The sequence below is a fragment of the Etheostoma cragini genome, chromosome 2 (assembly GCF_013103735.1).
Source record: "Etheostoma cragini isolate CJK2018 chromosome 2, CSU_Ecrag_1.0, whole genome shotgun sequence".
Lineage (NCBI taxonomy): Eukaryota > Metazoa > Chordata > Actinopteri > Perciformes > Percidae > Etheostoma > Etheostoma cragini.
In genome coordinates, this window is record NC_048408.1 from 7096378 (window position 1) to 7116175 (window position 19798).

Here is a 19798-nt window from a genome sequence, read left to right on the forward strand (position 1 = left end):
TATACCATGGATTTTTTGAAATACTATACTAGGGTTTTTTCCAACACAGTATAGTGTTGCTTTTTTCACCATACTATACTATGCCTTCTTCTTGTCATACTATACCATTGCATTTTTGCCCTTTTTTCAACATGCTACAGTATATCTTTTTGACATACTATACTATGGCTTTGTTCAACATACTATATATTATGTACTAAGACTCAACTGTATGACTTATTGTTTTGACATAATTTAAAATGACGTTTTATGACTTTTTTATTTAACATACTATGCTATGACTTTTCTATGACAGTGTTAAAAACCACTGGATCCAATTCCATGCAAAGAAACGTAGTATACGGAACCATGGGTCATAAATGCCTCGAGGACAACTCCTCCCCTGTGTCATTTGAAAAACACTGGAGGTGTTCAGCAAGCACTGCCTGCTCTTATACCAATACTTTTTACAACATATTATACTATGACTTTCTTTTGACATTCTATACTATAGATTTCTTCGACATACTTAACTATAACTTTTTTTTGACATACTATACTATGACTGACTTTAGACTCACTAAAGACTTTTTATGACCGTCTTTACCATATACTATGACTTTATCAACAGACTATATTATAGTTTATTTTATGACTTCATTTTGACTTAGGCATTGACCTTTTATCAACATACTATACTATGACTATTTTATGACTTTATCAACACACTGTTTTTTTCCCCCCAACATCCTTGTAAAAGGCATTGGCTGTTATGTGTTTGGGTTTTGCTTATTAGCATGTAGGCGTGTCATTTACTGTGTGTACCTGTATTACTTTTGTAAACGTTAGCGGACGGCTTTTTGGAGCATCCAAGGTTTGGATGGATATTTGTGACTGACTGTATAACCCGGCAGATCTTGAGCCAGAGGAGTTTCTGGAAAGGGAGTTAAGTATTTGGAGTTTGCGGTCTCGGAGGAGGATAGGACGCCAGAACTAATAATTACAATTTTGCTGAACTGTAATTCATAATGAGCAGCAAAATAACATGAGTTATAGCTGAGAGAACAGGAACATCTGGAGAGTGTAAGGTAGGACAACTCATGTTTCTGTTTAAGCCATTTATTGTTAATAGTGTCTGGTCCGTGCAGGGACTCAACTATCGAGAAACAATGTTATTTCTGTAGTCTCAAGGCAACGGTCAAGCATGTAATCGTATTGTAATTTCTCGTTATGTATCGACCTACATTTTTGCGTAAATATTTGCAAGCAGATAATACCTGCAAATTTATTGTCAGGACTTTAGTGTCAACACTTCAACATTTCTCATCTCCACACTCAGTTATTTTCAGAGTTATACTGTTGCAATGAGTTTTTTTTTAAGTCAAAGATATTGTATTTTGATTTGTAAAAACAAAAAACAGACAACAGAGCCTTAATAATTTATGCCCATACTGTATTTTATACTTAACAGTGTACGTCTGCCAAAGCAAAATAGAAATATTACTTAGAAATGTATATCGAAAGGCACAGCATCAAAATACAATTTGACATGCAAGTTTTTTTTCTTTAAAATCGGAGTAAACATTCAAACGCTGACCCATCTGGCCTGGTCTGTTGAATACTAACAGGCGTCTGTCACAGGGTGAATAGCTTAGGGATCATTGCTTTCAGAAGCGTCCAGTCAAAATGGTTAAGTTAAATTACTACCGACTTACAGTACTAAAGGACTGAGCATGCGTTCTCCTAAAGCTCTCAAAAATTTGACATTTGTAACAAACATCTTTCCGTAAAAATCTCTCTGAACGTGAGCTGCACCTGACTTCCATGATTAGCACCCAAAACTCTCAGCACTTTGTACAAAAAGAGACCATACCTACACCTTTACATCACTGTCAGGACAGATGGCCCCTGTACATAAATATACATATTAAATATACATTCAGAGGAGCAGGGAGAAATGAGCATGCAAATTTGGTCCACCTTTACAGCAGTCAGCCAAAACAGAAAGCATCGACCCAAGACTCATCCTGAGAAACACTGACCCCTTGGGAGTTTCACCCCAAAAGGACATGCAAAACTGGGGCTGGTTTTTGGCACATTAACGGTAAGTCTTTTTCGTTACGTTTTTCTGTCTTTTTCTAGTAACGGCCCCTTAAACCTGACTGGTGTTTGCTTTTTTTTTCTCCGCCCCTTCAGGAGGTCAAGAAAGCTATCTTTCATTTCAAACATTACCGTGAGTTCACACTGTGCATGGCTTTAAGGATCTTAATACAGATTTTTATAAAAAAGTATCAGAGGAGCAAAGCACATTAAAATAGTCCCATTAAAAAAAATACAACAATAAGACTTAATATAAAAGTGGATGTGAACAGGGACGTCCCGTCAGTCCACACCAGGTGCAGTTCAGCTTGTTATACAGTAGATCTGCCAAAACATAAAAGGCCCAAACACAGGCGAAGAACCCTGAAATCTATACGTTGTTCCAGTTACTGGTGAATGTGCTGCGCAGGCGTTTGATGCTGCCGTTTCCCTTTCCGGTTTGTGTCTTCTGAGTTGGGCAAAAGAAGAATCTGTAATACTTTTTTATCTCCATGTAGGTTTTGTTCGTTTTTGTTTTTAAGGTTCATCGAGAGAGTTTGCTGATGACTCGAATGAGGGCGGCGTTCTCGTCCTTGAGCCTCTGGTTGTCTGCTCTGAGGTCCACCAGAACCTAAAGAAGAAGAAAAAAAACATCATGAAGCATTGGTTTTTTAGCTAAAACACTACTTCAAATATAACAGTATAATAAAATCAGGGTTCAACAGTGAGTGTTGCCCGATGGCCCAGAGCAACTAAAACGCCATGTCAGAAAGTAAACAGAATAACCCCCTTGCCCATTTGGGCATCATTGTTTTTTGATTTTTCTTTGGAGTTTGATATTCGTACTGTATGTTGTTCTAATATTTAGAAATCTGTCCCCGTACTGAATTGTGTGAACCCCTGTTAAAGCATCCTGCAGCAGGTTTAACTTCAACCTCTCATATGATGACATCTAGGGGCATTTTGGTGATTGTTATAGGAAACAGGAAAAGGGATTTAGAAATAACCACAGGTTCATGTAAACATAGTCCATGTTGTGTGCGCATAAGCTACAGTCTAAGGGCTAATGAAAGTTATTATTTCACTAATATTCCCCTTTCATTCCTTCAACTAGCTTCTTGAAAAGGTTGGCATAGCGATGTGTGCCCATATCTAAAAACCTGTTGTTATCCAAGTCTTTGATAATGTTTAAAAGTAGCTGTGTTTCTTCTATTTATCGGGGGTGCGTCCTTGCAAACTGTTGGCTGGTTGGTAGGGTTGGGTCCCGAAACACTCGGTGTCCACCGGATCGAATAACAATGCAGATTTTGGTGCAAATTAAAAGCCTTTTGCGCTGCTCTCTGATATGTTAGAGGCCACAGAAGCATCGCTGCACATCACGCTAGTTATGACATTTGACAGCAGGTAACGTTAGCCTACCGCTAGCTAGCAGCTGAATTATACAATGTTAAAATGCTGACCGCTAAAGGGTGTCTGTATTTCACAGTAGAGGAGTCCAACATCGGGACATTAGGCAGTATACAGCTTCTTTTGTCGGACTAGCAAGCCTCGTGGTGCATTCAAAGTTATTGTATAATACCCTATTACTCTATTTTTTTGTAAATATCTATTCAGGCACCGGCACTTTTTTACAAGTATTGTTTTAGCACCGGTATCAAAAAAAACCTCAAACAATACGCAACCCTATTGGTTTGTGTACAGAAACCATAGCAACGCACAGAGCTGACCACTAGCCGTGACCAGGCAAGAGGCCATAAACTGCGGTAAAAACCCGCCTGATACACATATTCTGAATGCGCTGTATACATGTCCAAAGAATGCCTCTAAAACCTGATACCTAATAATACTGGATTATCCCACATTTCTTAAATGGAAATTGCTATATTTGGAAAAAGGCCTTATTTGGAATATCTAACTGGAATACGCTGTTTATTTGACCTGTATCAAATTTGAAGTATTGTCATATTCAGAGTAATAGTAGAATCTTGGTGTGCATATAAACATGATCAATGAGGTTTGAGTACACGTTATTTTTGCTTTGGGTCCATCTTAAAACTGTAAACTGCAGCCAACTTTGGCCCCCAGTTTGTTTTATAATTTGCTTTAGAGCTAAATATTTATTTTCTACTTAACTTCCCAACTCGTAAATTGATGGAGGACAGTGCTGTGAGTGAGTGACTGGGCACTAAGGATGTTTCATTGCTGAGCAAAAACTATGAATTCCCTGTAACGGACCTCCTGATGTTGTTGGCTGTAATCCAAAAAATAAAATAAACTCAATTTCTCGAAAAGCTTCTTTTTGGACGTTCCCGTTGAGGTTTCCATCTGAAAGCAGCATTGCTTGGGAAACTGTTAAACTCACTATAATTATTTGGGAATAGAGCGTTAAATGATTACTCTCAAGTTAATTCAGTAGAGTAAGTCATAATCGGTGTTGAAGTGAACATCTGTACCTTCAGCTCATCCTCCAGTTCCACTGCTTTCCTCTGAAGGGCCAACTTCTCCTGTAAACAGTTACAACATCCCAAACTGACTGACAGGCAAACATTTCACATGGCGTGACTTGAGTGAGCAAGTTCTTTCTCTATTGTTTTGACACTTCATGCTCTGCCGAACTTGTAGAGCGGTTTCATTGCAGTCATCCTCTGGTCTTATACTTTAGATTGTCTTGTTGTGTTAATGTTTTTACTGTATTTCCATTACTATTCTTGCTTTGTTTTAACGTCTGCTGCTTTTAATGTAAAGCACCTTGAAAAAAGAAAAAGAAAAGCAGACTTACAAATCTCTCCAGTTCCAGCAGAGCCGGTCTGTCTGTGCTGCTGTCTTGACTCTGCCAAGGAGAGAAGCAGAATTCATAAATAGGATTTTTAAGAAAGAATATAACCTTATAAAAAAGTTTATGATTGATATATCCAAACAGAAAATACTTTATACAGAGTGGACGGTTTATGCTTTGGGGTATGCTGTTTAAAAATTAAACAAACTATTAAATGATGATTTGTTCTGCTGTTCGCACACTCTCCTTGTTATGGCTGACTTGGACAAACATCAGTGCCCACAGCATCCCTCTGTTCATAATACCTGACTAAGACTGACACCGACACACAGACACAGACACACACACACACACACACACACACACAGAGACACACTTTAAAAGGTCAGATGTATCAGTAAACCTGCCAAACCTGTCGGAGTCTTTCCAGCTCCACTTTGTTTTGGCTGAGAAGCAGCTCCTTCTCCTGCAGCTTGTCCTTCAGAGCCAGGTTCTCCTGCAGTACCTTAAAGTACAGCTAGAGGGACATACCCACACATACAGACACAAATACCTGGGTTAATGCTAGAGTACAGTGTTTTGTCTACATCTCAACAATAATTCACTTTCATCACTGTGTTCTTCAGGAATGTGTGAGCTTTTCTGTGAAGAGTCAGACACGTACCGTTCTGTAGTCAGCTGGCGAGTCTCCCAGTTGACTCTCACTGCAGAGACACACAAAAGACTCTTAAAGCCCCATACAAGACACAATCCTCCACACAAATACAGGGCTTCACATTTAGAAAACTAGGAATTTACCTTTGTTACCTGAAAATTTAACATTTCTGTCACTACATCACGGCAAACTAGCAGGTGTACATACAAATTCAGAAACAGACAAACATTTGTTTGCGGCCGTCATATTAGACCTTAAACTTCACAACTTTAAAAAAAAGTAACACTGTCATAACGTGATCAAAATCAAGCTTTTTAATTTTCCTTTTTTTTAAGCTCCCCTGGAGCTCCCAGCAATCCCAACAATAAGAATCAGAATGGACTTTATTGTCTTTGTAGTTCCATACAACAAAATTAAAAGTGCCACTCTACGGTGCAAACATAAAAAACACACATTAAATCAGGAAAAGAGAGCAGAGAATGTGAAGATGGTGGAGTAGATGAAAGTGATGTTTTTTCCTATTCAATATGCAAATTGCTTATCGGAAAAAATCGGGAGGAGCGCGTTTTAGCCAACCAATAACGCAACCCAGAAGGCAACGGTTCAAAGCGATGATGGCCAGGGTGGGTGGAGTCTTTAATGATTTAACCTGCTGAGATAGTGTGCAGTGGCAGTATCCTCCAGAGAGGGCAGTGGGCAGCCAGCATTTTTCTCTGTAGTCTTTATTGCTCTCTGGAGCGCTCGTTTATCCCCCATTATGGGGGCTGACACCAAATACCCAAAAATCTAAACAGTAACACTCACCTGGAAGTACGGTTACTGTTTGTGTCGTCTAAATAAGCATACTCTTCTTCATTCTGGAACAATAAAAAAAAGGTCCACATTGTCAGCACATTCTATTCATTTATACATCCAACATTTGCGTCCCATCAACTTTAGCTTGTAGGGGAATTACTAGAATTGTTGGGGCTGTGTTAATTCTAGAGTGTGGTCTAGACCTACTCTATGTGTAAAGTGTCTCGAGATAACTTTTGTTATGATTTGATACTATAAAAATCATAGCATTACAATCACAATGCATGTCAGTCAAAAACGTTTCACTAAAAACACCTGTCAGTAATGTTCCCATGTTGTAAAAGGCCCAGAAGTGTGCCCATCAAACATTCAGTTTCACATGACAAAAGAGGAAGTGGTTTGGCTGTCCTTTCCTCGACTTTCAGTACTCAAACATTGCTGCAGAGATGAATAAATGTGTTTGCTAAAACCAGATGCTTGCAGTACAGCAAGCCTCTGCTTTGGCCTATTTGACTAAAGTCTTGGACCTGGCTGGCGTTGAGCTCTCTGCCATGTTTGTGATGATGTGAGTTTTTTTTCTCTCTTACCTCTCCGCCTGGCTGAACGATGCCAGTGGAGCGCCTTTCCCTCCTCCCTCTCCTCCTTTCCTTCACTCCCAGACGCTTCTCTCCCTCCGTCTCCCCTTGGCTCACTGGCTCTGTATCTGAAAACACATGAGGTGGACAGAAAACGGTTGAGTCAAAAATCAAAGAACCACATCTAGGGCTTCAAAATTAATCGGTGCTGCACAGACGTCCCATCCTACAAAAGGTATCTTACAGACTGAAGAAATAAAAAATTGTTTGCTACAGATCCTTGCAAATAAATAGCAGCCCCAACTACATCCCATGTCACTGTGGGGACCTAAATAGATTTTATTATTATTAATATTAGAATAAATAAATAGATGATCTATAACTAACACAACTAAAACACAAAAGGTGCTTAACAGATGTTGCTTCAGTGAAGCTGGCGCTTAGTTATAGAGTTCTAAGCCAGTGGCTTCTAAACTTTTTCATATCAAGGACCCATAAACTGGTACAAATTAAGACCACGGGCACCTGTCTGGTAGGATTTTTTGATGTTTTATTCCAGATAGTGTATGTAAACCAATGTCCTAAATAATCCTACAGTCTGTCATTGTGTTACTTATGGATGGAATTATAGTGAAAATAAATAGTGATTCCCCTTTTGCCAGGGACCCCCTGGAACTCCCTTAAGCAGGGGTTTTCAACATTTAAGCCAAGGACCCCTTAACTAAAAGAGAGATGGAGCAGGGCCCCCCTAATACATATATTGTATGAAATTAAGTTGCATATTAAAATGGGCCTAAAATGAAGTGTGGGCGGCCTAAAACCTTTATTCATACCTTTCTAGTGTAAAAAATACTAAGCTGTTAAAACAATAATTGTTGGCATGTTTTTATAAACCATGTTTTAATGTTTAATATACATGTGGATCAGTGAATCCTTAGGATGAACTGTATCTGCAGATGGCTACAGGCCAGGAAGCCTATCATTAATGTTTGTTTTTTTTACTAATCGACTGAATTATATTTGCTTATACAAAGATGGGTTCATGTTAAGACATTTTAAGTTTTAATAAAACTTTCAAAAAAATTCTTCTGAGGAACCTCTACAGGCCCCCGGACCCCTTGTTAAAGGACCCCCGGGGCTCCCCGGACCCCACTTTGGGAACGGTCTAAGCAACTATGCAGTCATCAGGTAGATTAGTTTAAAAAATGTCTTATCTTTAATCTCAGTTTCTACTCAAGGGGTCTGCAAGTCAAGGCTTGAGAGCAGCAAGCTCAGTTACAATGAAATAAAGTGCTGTGTTTGACTGCTGCGAGCTAATGTTCCAGCAGGTTAGCTTTCACAACTGACCTCATGGATTTACTGAGCTAACAGGCTGATTCATGTAAACATGGTGTCAATTAGATACATCAGACAAGACAAGAAATGCTTGATTCCCCGTAAAAAAAAATAATCGGTGAAGAGTGGGAAGGGGTGACAAAAACATGATAATAAAAGATTTTGACTTCTGAGTATAAGGTAGCTACCCTGCCGCAGAAACCACATTGAGTGATCAACATCAGCCGCAATAGCCCTTGGAACCGATGTGAGGAGCCTACTTTCCTTTCAAAAGTACCCAGAAGAGCACTCCACCCAAAAAATGCATCATGTTTATATTTAGTAGTCTTGTAATACAGTGATCACATCCTCCTCACTCACCCCTCTCAGCAGGCGTGACAGTAACAATGGGGCTGACAGGCTGGATGTTGCGAGGCTGCGGCTCTGCAGCTTTGACCACAGTCTTCTCTGCTTCTTTCAGGTCTGTCAGAGTCACACCCTGCCAGCACAGAGCAAAAACAAAGTTGTTGGACCTAGAACTCAACAGTCTCTGACTTAATGAATATTTTATTTTTATATATATATATATATATATATATATATATATATATATATATATATATATATATATATATATAAAATAAAATAAAATGATGCCACACTTGAGTCCTGCAATAATCAGGTTAACCACATCTTTACTCAGACAATGATTCACTCATTCCTGCCAGTGTTCAGGCAGGCTAGCTGTTTTTTCAAATGTTTAATTAGTCACAGCATTTGCAGTGCCTACACACAGAGAGATTATTGCACCAAGTGAGGTCAATCAAAGTTTGGCTTAGTTTGGTTTTTAGCAGTCACTACTGTTGCTCCTGATATCAACAACAGCAGCGAGCAGCGCTGAGAAAAAGCTGTGAATGCTTAAAGTTTCTGACTATACAGTGCAGAAAAATGATTTACAGCTGCTAAATGATCCCAGGTCCTTGTCATTAAAAAGAAAGACAGAAAAGGGAATAAATTATGATTGAATTTAAAAATTTAGACATGTCTGTCTGTCTGTCTAGCTAGCTTGCAGCCCCTTCCAGGGTTCTGTGACTCTGCCTGACTAGTGAGATTGAAACATAAACGATATTTATTATGTTTGGAAATTAATAACGGTGTTTATAAACTGCCGCTCCGAGGTTATAAAGCACGCAGGACATTGTACTCATGTTTTCTTCAAAGTCACACGTCATTTAAAAACAAGACGATGATTATTCAGTCTCTCAGTCAAGGTTTAGTTACAACTCTGTAATGCAGGATGGAGAGCACTGGATTTACATTGACCATTTGGAGATGCACATCTCTCAGTAAATCCTAGCCATCAAGTATTCAGCCAAGCCAGAGTATAAATAGGCTATTTTATTTATTTACAAATGTATAGAAGGAAATCTGGGGGAGTCTGTTTGATGGATGTGTTGCAGCTGAAAAACATAACAGTATTGTCTATAAGAGATGTAATTAAGTTTACAAAGTGACCTTGCTTTTGTAAGCATTGCTGTGGCTGCTCTAGAAACACTATTTTGTACTATTAGAGAAATATTAATAAATTACCCCAATTTTATTCAGCACAATATTAAACCAAATAAGAAGCAGCACCTGTGTGGACCGGCGAGACTGCCGCATCATCCGAGAGCGAGCTTTTCTCTGAGACTCAGACTCTTCGTCTCTGGCTGGAGCTTGAAACCTTAACACACCAATATCCACAAATTATATATTCCATACACTGTACAACATACATTTCAACCATTATAATGCACCATCCATATGAAAATATAGGAAGAAAAAAAACTATTTCAAATCACAGAACCGTTTGGGTAGAGCATACAGTAAAAATGAACTGGTATAGAAAACAGGAATGTTTCTATTCCTGTTCAAACCACTGTGTTGTTTCTTACTTGCGTCTGTCAGCGTTGGGGGTGTTAGGGCTGTCAGCGGCGACATCCCTCGTCTGAGGAGTTGGTTGGACTCTGGCAGTGCGGTTTGCTTTGTCCTGCTCCTTCTCCTCCTCATCTTTCTCCTCTGGTGTCTGAACAACATACACAAGGGGAAAAAAGCTAGAAGCTTAACTGTATTCAATTATCCTTAATGAAAAGGTAACCAACGTCTTTTTTACCTGGACCGTATTTTCCTGATTTTCTGTTTAAGTGACTGATGGGAACAACAATCTTTGACACTGGTTCAGTATTGAGCAAGATCGTTGCAGTAGGCAGTCAGTAAAACTAGCTAAAATGTAAGTTAATATGGCAATTGTGCGGCTTGTATTTACATTCACAAAAATGTTTGTTTAATCACTTACAGGGAAGTGTCTGACAACAGTATGGAAAGAATGTCTAAGGAGGTCAACCTTTCTATTAAAGAGTTAGATCTTTTTTAAACATAAAAACATTTGCGAAATTGCCTTCGCTAAAGCCACCAGACTCCATGTAAATAAATAGTAATTTTAGCATTGTAACATACACAAAATAAATACATAATTTACTTGTGGAAATAGGTTGGCTCTATTAGTCTCTAAAAGTATGGTCTCTTTAAATTGTTCACACTCAATACTAGACCAATTTCAAAACATTTTGCTTATATACTTGGACATAAAAACTTAGGGAAATGGGGTCCAGGATGAAAAAAACTAACTAAATTGGCCTGTTTGATTCATGGACCAAGTGGGAAGACTATAAATTATTCTTTTAGTTGACCATCCAGACCAAAAGCATTACCATCTGAAGTTTCCACACATCTTATTCTTTATCAGCGGTGTATTTAAAACCTCTGTTGAAATGCTGGGTGTGTGTTCACACTGAAGTTGAAGTATTGAATTACATGTACTTCCCCAATGGTAAATATGTACTGTATCACTGCTTCTGGTTTTGAAATGCAGGCACACAACAACATTCTGGGTTTTCTCCAGATTTTCTACGTTTATAATATTGCTGTTGGTCCTTCTTTTTTGTCTTTATGCATAAAGTATTGAATGAAAATTTAAAAAAATATATAGAGAAAAATCCCAATCCAAAACAACATTTATATTTCCATCAAAGTGCCATGCAAATATGGGGTTTTGGTTTAGGGACATTTTAAAATTGACTGCCTGTAAACACTTCAGGCAAGCATAAGACTGTTTGCAATATCATTAATTGATCAAATTTGGTCTTTTCCTTCCAGCCTTTCTACAATGTACCCAATACAAAGGACTTGAGAAAGAAAGCTATTGAATGCCATACTGGACTGTCCACCATAATTGCTGGCTGCGACCAGAGGCTCTCTAGCATGATCTGTCAGATCTGTCCCAGTTTTTGCCTTATCAGACGGAAATTGGGCATTGAGGTCAAGTTATGTGTGTATGTTTGTGTTCATGCCAATTGTCCAAAAGGGGGTGTTGCAATGGATGGATGGATGTATGTATGCATGCATGCATGCATGAACGTCTTGGTCATAGTTATTTCAAATTTACGCTTTTTACCTTGTCAGCTGGGCTGGCTGTGGATGTGGTAAGACTCTCTGGACTAGAAACGGTTGAGCTTTCTGGGAAAAGAAAACAAGCGTCTATTGGAATCAGCACAAACAAGCACATTTATAGAGTATGTAGTACCCTTGGTTAAACTGTCAACACAGCAGCTGGCTTACCGGGGCTGCTCTCTTTCTCCTCACTCAGCTCCAGGCCCCCAGAAACACCCCTCTCTTTAGACTGGTCCTGCACGTTCATCTTGTCTTTACTGCTCATCCTGCACACCGAGCTCCTGGAAGACATGACATGGGGACAGATGTTGGTATCTGAGGGAGCTCATTGGCTGGCACTGACCAAGGAGACTTTTCAGGTCTCCTGGGTTGATTACATGGCACTGTTTACTTTACCGTGTGTCTCACTACAAGTAAGTAGTATAACAAAGTAGGGCATGTTCATTTGTTTTTAGTTTACCTGTCCTTGGTGTAGGGCTGCACAATATGAGGAAAATATGGCATATGTGATAACTTAGTTAGTTGAATATACAATATAACTTTTAAATATTAATAAAAGGGAAAGCATTTCTAGCATTCTTTATTGAACAAATTAAACATTAAATTAAACATTAAAAGGCACGACTAAAAAAAGAAAATTACACTTTAATTTGCAGTTTTCAACGGATATTTTTTTTATCAAATACAAAAAAATCTTGTAGTGTATATGGCAATATGTTGCAGCCTTTCGCAATATGTATATTGCACTAGTTGATACTGCAATGATAATAAATAAAAAAACAATGTATTATGAAGCCTTGCCTTGGTGTTCACAGGAAAGAGCAATTACATATTTTAAATTAGGAACATATTTAATTCAGAATTTCCTTAGTGTACAGATGGTACTAACCTCCGTCGTTTGTTTTGTGTATTTGCAGCAGTGGAGCCTTGTTGCCGGTCCAATATGGACTGGGGGGGGGTGGGAGAGAGTGAGTGAGAGAGAGAGAGAGAGAGAGAGAGGCAGCTGTCAGTGATCTTTTAGTAGATGCATAAAATACCAGGTAAAGACAAATTCTTTATCAAATTTACTTGTTTCTGTGACAACTCCTCCAGGAGCTCCTCAACGCTTTCATCAGCTACATCAAATGGTGTCTGACCCTACAAAATAACAAACATGACAAAAATGAAACAAGTAATTTACAGATTTGCAGTATAAAGTTCAACCCTATAAATTGCCAAAAAGTCTTGGTAACTGTTTCCTCTGTAAATGGAACAACAAACTGGACCATAAGTATAATGTAATAAGAAAAAGGTTTTTTCTTTGGGCCTCACCGCATTGCTGCGGGCCTCCATATTGCACAGTTGTTCAGCTAGAATGCGACAGGCCTCGCCCTGACCCCAGTGTGCTGCAGCATGGAGAGGTGTCCAGCCATCAAAGTCCATGGCTGACACGTCCAGTCCACACTGACACAGTATCCTGTACAACACAGCAAGGCGACAACAGCAGAGCTGCATGAAACACTGAATGACAAAACATAGACTTCCTCAAAAAGAATATAACATGTCTTTTACTTATTTGTGATTTTCCATAACAGAGAGACATACAAAAAACAGTATGAAAAATAAGTCATGACTAGTGGGACCACAGAAAAACATGGATGCACATGATGTTACATCAAAACATGCTTTGCCAATAAACATAAAGAGACCTTTTTTTCTTTATTTTTTTTTTAAGTAGACATTACTTTGCAGAATGAAATATGATGAGACCGTGAATTAATTTTATGAATTCAGCAAAGACCTAGTTCTATTACAAAAAGGAGGGCATGATGTTGTGAGTGAGTCCAGGAATGACCCTATTGTGACCCATAAGGCATCGCTACACCTATCCAGATATGTCAAGAATGATGCAACTTCTTCCATACTTGTAAAAAGGTACAGGTAGTCCTCTAGCCAATTATTTAAGTTAAAACAATTCTTTCCTTTCAAACTTTTCAGTTTTTAAGAATGTTTCATTTTGCTGCATGCTAATGTGAACATTTTTCGTGCATATTTACAACTGATGCATGTAGTTGGACATAACCGTTCATGTTTTACATCTTTGAGATTGTATCTCCAACTACACCCCGGAAGGCCATAACACCTGGACAGAACCAGAGCCTAATTGAACAGACTGTGTGATAAGAATCTGTGGCATGGCTTCACTTCTGTTCCAATTTATTTTTTATCCTGAAAATAGGATTGTCTGTAAAATCTTGGGTACAGAGATAGGTGGATCAGATAGTATTAATATGATATTAATATTAATATAATCTGGAACTGATGTCCGCCCATTGAGAAAATAACATTTTTTAGTTCAAATGCCATATACATCCATTATTAGAAAACACCACGAGATGCTTACTTGAGGGCCTCTAGGTAGCCTTTGGCAGCGGCCACATGCAGTGGAGTGGCCCCAGTCCTGGGGTGTCGTACATCAGCGGGTAGGCCCTCAGTCAACCAGGTCCGGGCGTCTGCCATGATGTGTTCCTCCTCCAGCCGCTTAGCTGCCTCTAAGTCCACACCTAAACACCAACAGAAAATGACAAATATTGTATTAAAAACACAATTATAAGAAAGTACATATTCACTGTAAAACAGCAACAAGATTTCCCAACACTAAGGGGGCTTCCACACCTACCTTGTTTGGTCCAGACATTCAGGCTTTTCAGTTTGATCTGAACCAAAATTACAGTTTTGAATAGAATAGATAGAAAGAAATAAATAAATAGAAATATTTAGCCAAATAATCACAAATTCAATACAGGAATTTATTTACTCTTACAATTATTACTTTGGTAGCCTCTTTGAAGTAAAAAAAAAAAAAAAAAAATCTACAAAAAGGAGGGAAAAAGATCAATAAAGAATTCTCAAAGAAGGCTGGCTTGCCCGAGGCCATGCCATCTTAGCTGCGTCTTTCTCCCGTTGCGTCCCGCTGTCTCTCCTACCTACACCAGCCCCCACACCATGTCCCTTCTCCCCTTTCTACCTGCCTGCACACTGTGCACAGTGTGCACAGTTTCCCGCACATAAGGAGAGAGCGTAGGGGCTGCTCCTCACAAAACAGATTCAGAGAGAGGTGACTGTTTTGGCGTCCACAGGAGAAAAATACCTCATGTGCTCGCTGGACAATACTAGCAACTCTTTTACAGAAAGTCGCCATCTTTTCTAAAGAAAGTCGTCAGATTTGTCGCTAGAAGCTTTTGTGAAAAAAAGTTGCTAAGGGGGTCTGAAAAGTTGCCACATCTAGCAACGGAGTTGCTAAGTAGGTAACACTGTTTTCATGAAGATAGACGCTGTGTGCACGGAGGGGAGGGGCTGTGAATGTGTTATTTTAGAGTGACAGAGAGACTGAGGAGAGCAGGGAAAGGAAATGCAGCTGAACAAATGCATGTTTTAAATAGCGTAAAAAAATAATGGTAATAATAACAAAACGCAATGTGGGGCGGCCGGTGTTGATTGTGTGGCGCACAGCCACAAATTAGTCTATGTGTGGGAAACACTGCATATCAGTCCCTCTCTACTAATTATGCTTCATATTAGTAGTATGCAGAGTCTGAACTTCTCTCTTAAGCGTTCTCCCATCCCCATTTTTTACGTAACCCCTCCTTTCACTTTATGCACAAACAAATGCAACAGTTTGAATGCCTTCCAAAGGAGGGTGTTGTGATATGGTGAGAACGGTGCATTAAACAGATATTGTGTCAGCTCCCTCTCTACGAGGGCCGGCTTTCACCCTGTCCTCGAGCGTGGCCATTTGGAACAGGTATAAATATTTTTTCTTTCGAACGTGCTCGGACGACATGTAATGTCAACTAGTTTGTTTCAAGAACATAACACTGCTTAAAATCCTCCGTCCTCCAGTCTGTAGAATACACATTAAGAACCTCCATCATCAAAGATATTCCTAACTAGGGATAGACCGTTTTTGGCAGTTTGCAGTTAATCTGTAACTGCATTGTTGTTTGCCTGATAACCAATAAAGCTAATGAATTAAAAAGTGCACTACTTTGGCTGTGCTACAGCTGTGTCTGTCCCTCTGCTTCAGTTTCACTGACCACTAAGTCTGACTTAATGTCCCACCCACAACATTATCTCACCATCTTTCACGGTGCATTATGTTTAAAGTTTTTAATTAATTACATAATTGCTTAACACATCTAAACAAAGTTTTGTTTCAGATTTTGAAATTGACTTTTCCATACCTTATCCTTGTTTCTATTGAGCTCAGCAAACATATATCAAAACCTATACTGTAGATTTGACAGGACATGCTCTAGAATTAAACAAACACATTTACTATAGATAGGAATATAAAAAAAAAACATCCTTTTAAAAGGGATGTGTGACCCTGACCCTGTCTCTGAGTGTAATCCTGAAGGAGGGCCTCAGTGGTCTCATCCAGAGCAATGTCCAGAGGAACATCACCATCACAGTTGACAGCAGAGAGAGACGCACCTTGCTGCAAAAGAAAACTGACAAAACAAACATGAACAGAGTGAGAATGCATTTAAGAGAAGAAACCTTTACAAAAGTCTACACAAGGACAACCAGTTCTAAATAGACACATCTAATCCTATCACATTATCTACAAAGTGAGACCAAAAGGCCTTATTCAGAGAACAAAAATCTGTAGGAAAAAAGGTGCACCGGTTGTTAAATCGTTTGAGCTGCATGCATTTGTGTGTCAAGCCATCCCCCTCATGCTTTGGCTGACTTGTTGTGCTGCCAAACAGGACAACAATGTAAGTATTGTTGAATGCACAAATACTTTAGCACCCACACTGCTTTCAGACTTATTTAAAGTGGCAAAGAGTACTGTATTACACATAGCTGTTAAGCTGCTCTATTCTACAAACTGTATTCTGCCAACTCTAGAGACATATAATACACACTCTGCAATGTCGGGGTGGCCGCAGGAGGCAGCAACATGCAGCGGTGTCCATCCCTCATTGTCAACCTGGTTCACGTTGGCACCATTATCCAAAAGAAAAGACACTATGTCCATGCTGCCATCAATGCAGGACTGTGTAGAAGAGAGGACAACAATAAAGACAAAATTATGCAACTGCAAATGTTTCTAATTCATCTCAGCATCAACTGATAATTTAAATTAATCAAAAGGAGTAACTGCCTCACCTGATGGAGAGCAGTGATTCCATCTGCATTGGAACAGTTTATAATTTCTGCGGCATCCTCCCCATTTATCCTTTTGGTTTCTTTGGCCTCCTTAAGCATTACCTGGGCCTCCTCCGTGTCCCCGCTGGCACAGGCAGCAAGGAACTCTGCAGCCCTGTCAAACCTCACACTTTTCCTAAAGACAGGGGATACAGGGAGCTAGATGACCTCATTGGTTACATGTGGCCAAATTGAAGACTTGACACATGCCTTGCAGCGCCAGTGTGTTCCAAAAAGGGAATAGACAAAGATGACAACTTACAACTAGGGCTGCACATTCTGAAGAAAATATTTAATTGTGACTACTTTGACTGATATTGCGATTGCAATATGATTCACAATATTGGAGGGAATGATCATTTTTGGATAATTTCTCCAATTTTCACTGAAAAATTTTAAAATTAAAAAAATGAGTATAGTGTGATTTTTGGAAGGATTTTTACCAAACAAAATGTATTCTGTAGTCTGCATGATATGGTTTATAGGCCGGGGCGTCTCTGCAGCACCACAATACTTCATTCAGAATGGTTTAACACATATTTTGCCTTTAACAAATATTGCTCCCTTCCAGAGATTTGGATATTGCACTAGTGCATTTTGCAATTTCAAAAAAAACTTTGATAAATTGTGCAGTCCTACTTAAAACACAGTTGCAGTAGCACAGTAGAAAGAGGGGGTTAGTTAGAGAATAAGCCTGGCAATATTCTACGGTTTTGTTTGTGTCCACAAAAGATTTGTCATCACTTGATATTTTTAAGCAACCATACCCTATCTGTGGATCTCAGCCTCAAAGCCATTCTTAAATCTTTATAAATAAACTCTAATTTATTAAAAAGTACTAAAATCAATATTTAAATAGGAGAAAATTATATATTTCTTGGAGATTATTGTTAACTGTGGATTTGGTGCGTTCGAGATAATTTAAGGCAGCAGGACAGTGTGTGTGGAACAGTGGCCTTGTTCATGTTACTGAAGGAATATGTCACCCAGTGCAACAGTGTGGTCACTGATGTGTTTTTAAAGGTTTTTGGACAACAATGGAAGTCTATGGAAGGACACATGCAAGACCAGCTTTGAACACACAGGAAATACTTGCTGTAGGTTCAGTTTATTGGCGGTTTTGGTCTTCTTGCGGGATTGTTTGACAATAAGAAAAATACGAAATAACACAAGATTACAACATAGTCATTTCTGAAGCCATAGTTTTTTGTGTGTTGTAACACAAATGTCCCTCCAAGTGTCTTTCAGTCAGTGTTGGTGAGGATCTTCCTGTGACCACCCTTTGCTAAAGCGGTTGAGGTTATTATAAATGTTGAGTCTTCCTTCCCATTACGCATACCGTTGCCGTTACATTTTACATCCATTATCAGTGAGGTAGCTATGTGTCAGCTTTACAAGAGATGGTCACTGCCTGTATTGTACACAAGCACTGTACAACTAAATCTTATGGTAGCCCCAAAAAATCATGATAGGAAAAATGAATTAGCAACACAGTGCTAGACACTTTTTGTTAGCTAGCTAACGTTAGCAACATTATGGCCTTAAATAAACGGCAAAAGTTATTTAGCAGGAGTGGACTATATGCGGTATGATGTAACGTTACTGTGGGACATTTATTGTATTTTATTTCTTCCACCCCTTGTCCAAGCCCACGCACAAAATTCCTCCTTTAGCATTATCTTTAGATGTTAAGCTAAGCTAGCTGGCTGGCTGGCTGTTAGCCGGGCCGTTATTGTTAAACGGTTTGGCAGGAGATGTTTCCTCACCGTCGTTTAAGGAAGGGGCTGAGTTCATCTCTGCCTACACACGGCTGGTCTTTCGGCGGGTCGCTGAGCTTGGCCCCCGGTTCCCTTGCTCCGTTCTCGGCATCGCCCCGCCACCTCCGCCTGGGAACGGCCAGAGCTTTGTCGGTGCATGAGCCGGCCCAGCGCTTCAGTTGCTCCCGCCGCTTTGTCCTCGCCGAGTCCCCCATTATTTATCGGAGGAGGACTGTGTTTTTAAAAATAAAACATTCACTGGCAGGGAACGACACACCCTCCATGTGTATACTTTCACTTCCTGGTTCTTGCTATGGTGTAGGAAGCCTCGGCTCGTGTTTGTTGGCATCGGGAGCGCGCAAAATTGCTCAGGCTTGTCTGTCTGACGTCACCGCCGGTCTTGTGTGTAGAGAGGAGACCTTAGAGTAGACTGTCAAAACAACATGAGTAGAATATATAAGGATTATTTATATTAGCACATCTCCAAGAATGTCAACCATCTAGCACTGTTCCGGAAGCTGAGATAAGCAGCGTTCAATGGATTCCTATCAACACATCATCCAGCATGGCTCAGACACCACATTCATGAAGTCACCAGGTGTTTAAAAAGAAGCAGTCCAACTTGTCTGCTGCAAGCTGAGTTGTTTTGATTTTTTTTCACTGGTTAGTGTTGCAATAACTTCCATGTGCATAATCACCACTCTGCTGCTGGCCACCACACCATTTGGTCACACATTGAGAGCAAGAGAGACCCAAAATGTCTTGATTACTGGCGCAAATCTTCTTTTACAAACAGGCAGACATAGGCTTGGGTACAAATGCTGAAAATGATTTTACTCAAATTCCAAATGTAAAAGAGTTGCATTTTGTAGCTGTTGTGCACAGCCTGTGGGTTAGCATGCAAACAACAGGTTATACATGTATGTTGCTTATGTCAAGCTTACACCAATCGACTTTCGAGAGATTCCATTGTTGCAGACACATTTCCAATATTGGAATAAAATCACAAGAGTCTTGCTAGAGTTGGGACTCGGCCCCATCGTTTCAATCGTTTGGTGTAAGGTGGTCAAAAAACTTTTTTTTAAAGTTTGAAGTCTTGTTAGTCAAATCTTATAGTTTGTAACTAAACTTTGTGAGATTATGACAGATTGTATAGATGTGGGATGATTGTCTTTAGATTTGA

The 19798-nt window shown here is 39.4% G+C and overlaps 1 protein-coding gene across 1 annotated transcript; it reads right to left on the reverse strand.

Moving 5' to 3' along the window:
• Positions 1-1415: 1415 nt before the first annotated feature.
• On the reverse strand, positions 1416-18999 carry ppp1r12c (protein phosphatase 1, regulatory subunit 12C). The gene is made up of 20 exons (XM_034897297.1): positions 18625-18999; positions 16820-16994; positions 16576-16706; positions 16037-16155; positions 14046-14205; positions 12974-13118; positions 12725-12799; positions 12552-12610; positions 11831-11943; positions 11667-11728; positions 10108-10238; positions 9809-9896; positions 8555-8672; positions 6872-6987; positions 6294-6346; positions 5499-5538; positions 5247-5351; positions 4838-4888; positions 4512-4562; positions 1416-2689 (listed from the first exon to the last, which is right to left on the reverse strand). The coding sequence occupies exons 1-20, from the start codon at positions 18828-18830 to the stop codon at positions 2603-2605; spliced, it is 2085 nt and encodes a 694-aa protein (XP_034753188.1). The 5' UTR covers positions 18831-18999; the 3' UTR covers positions 1416-2602.
• Positions 19000-19798: the final 799 nt, after the last annotated feature.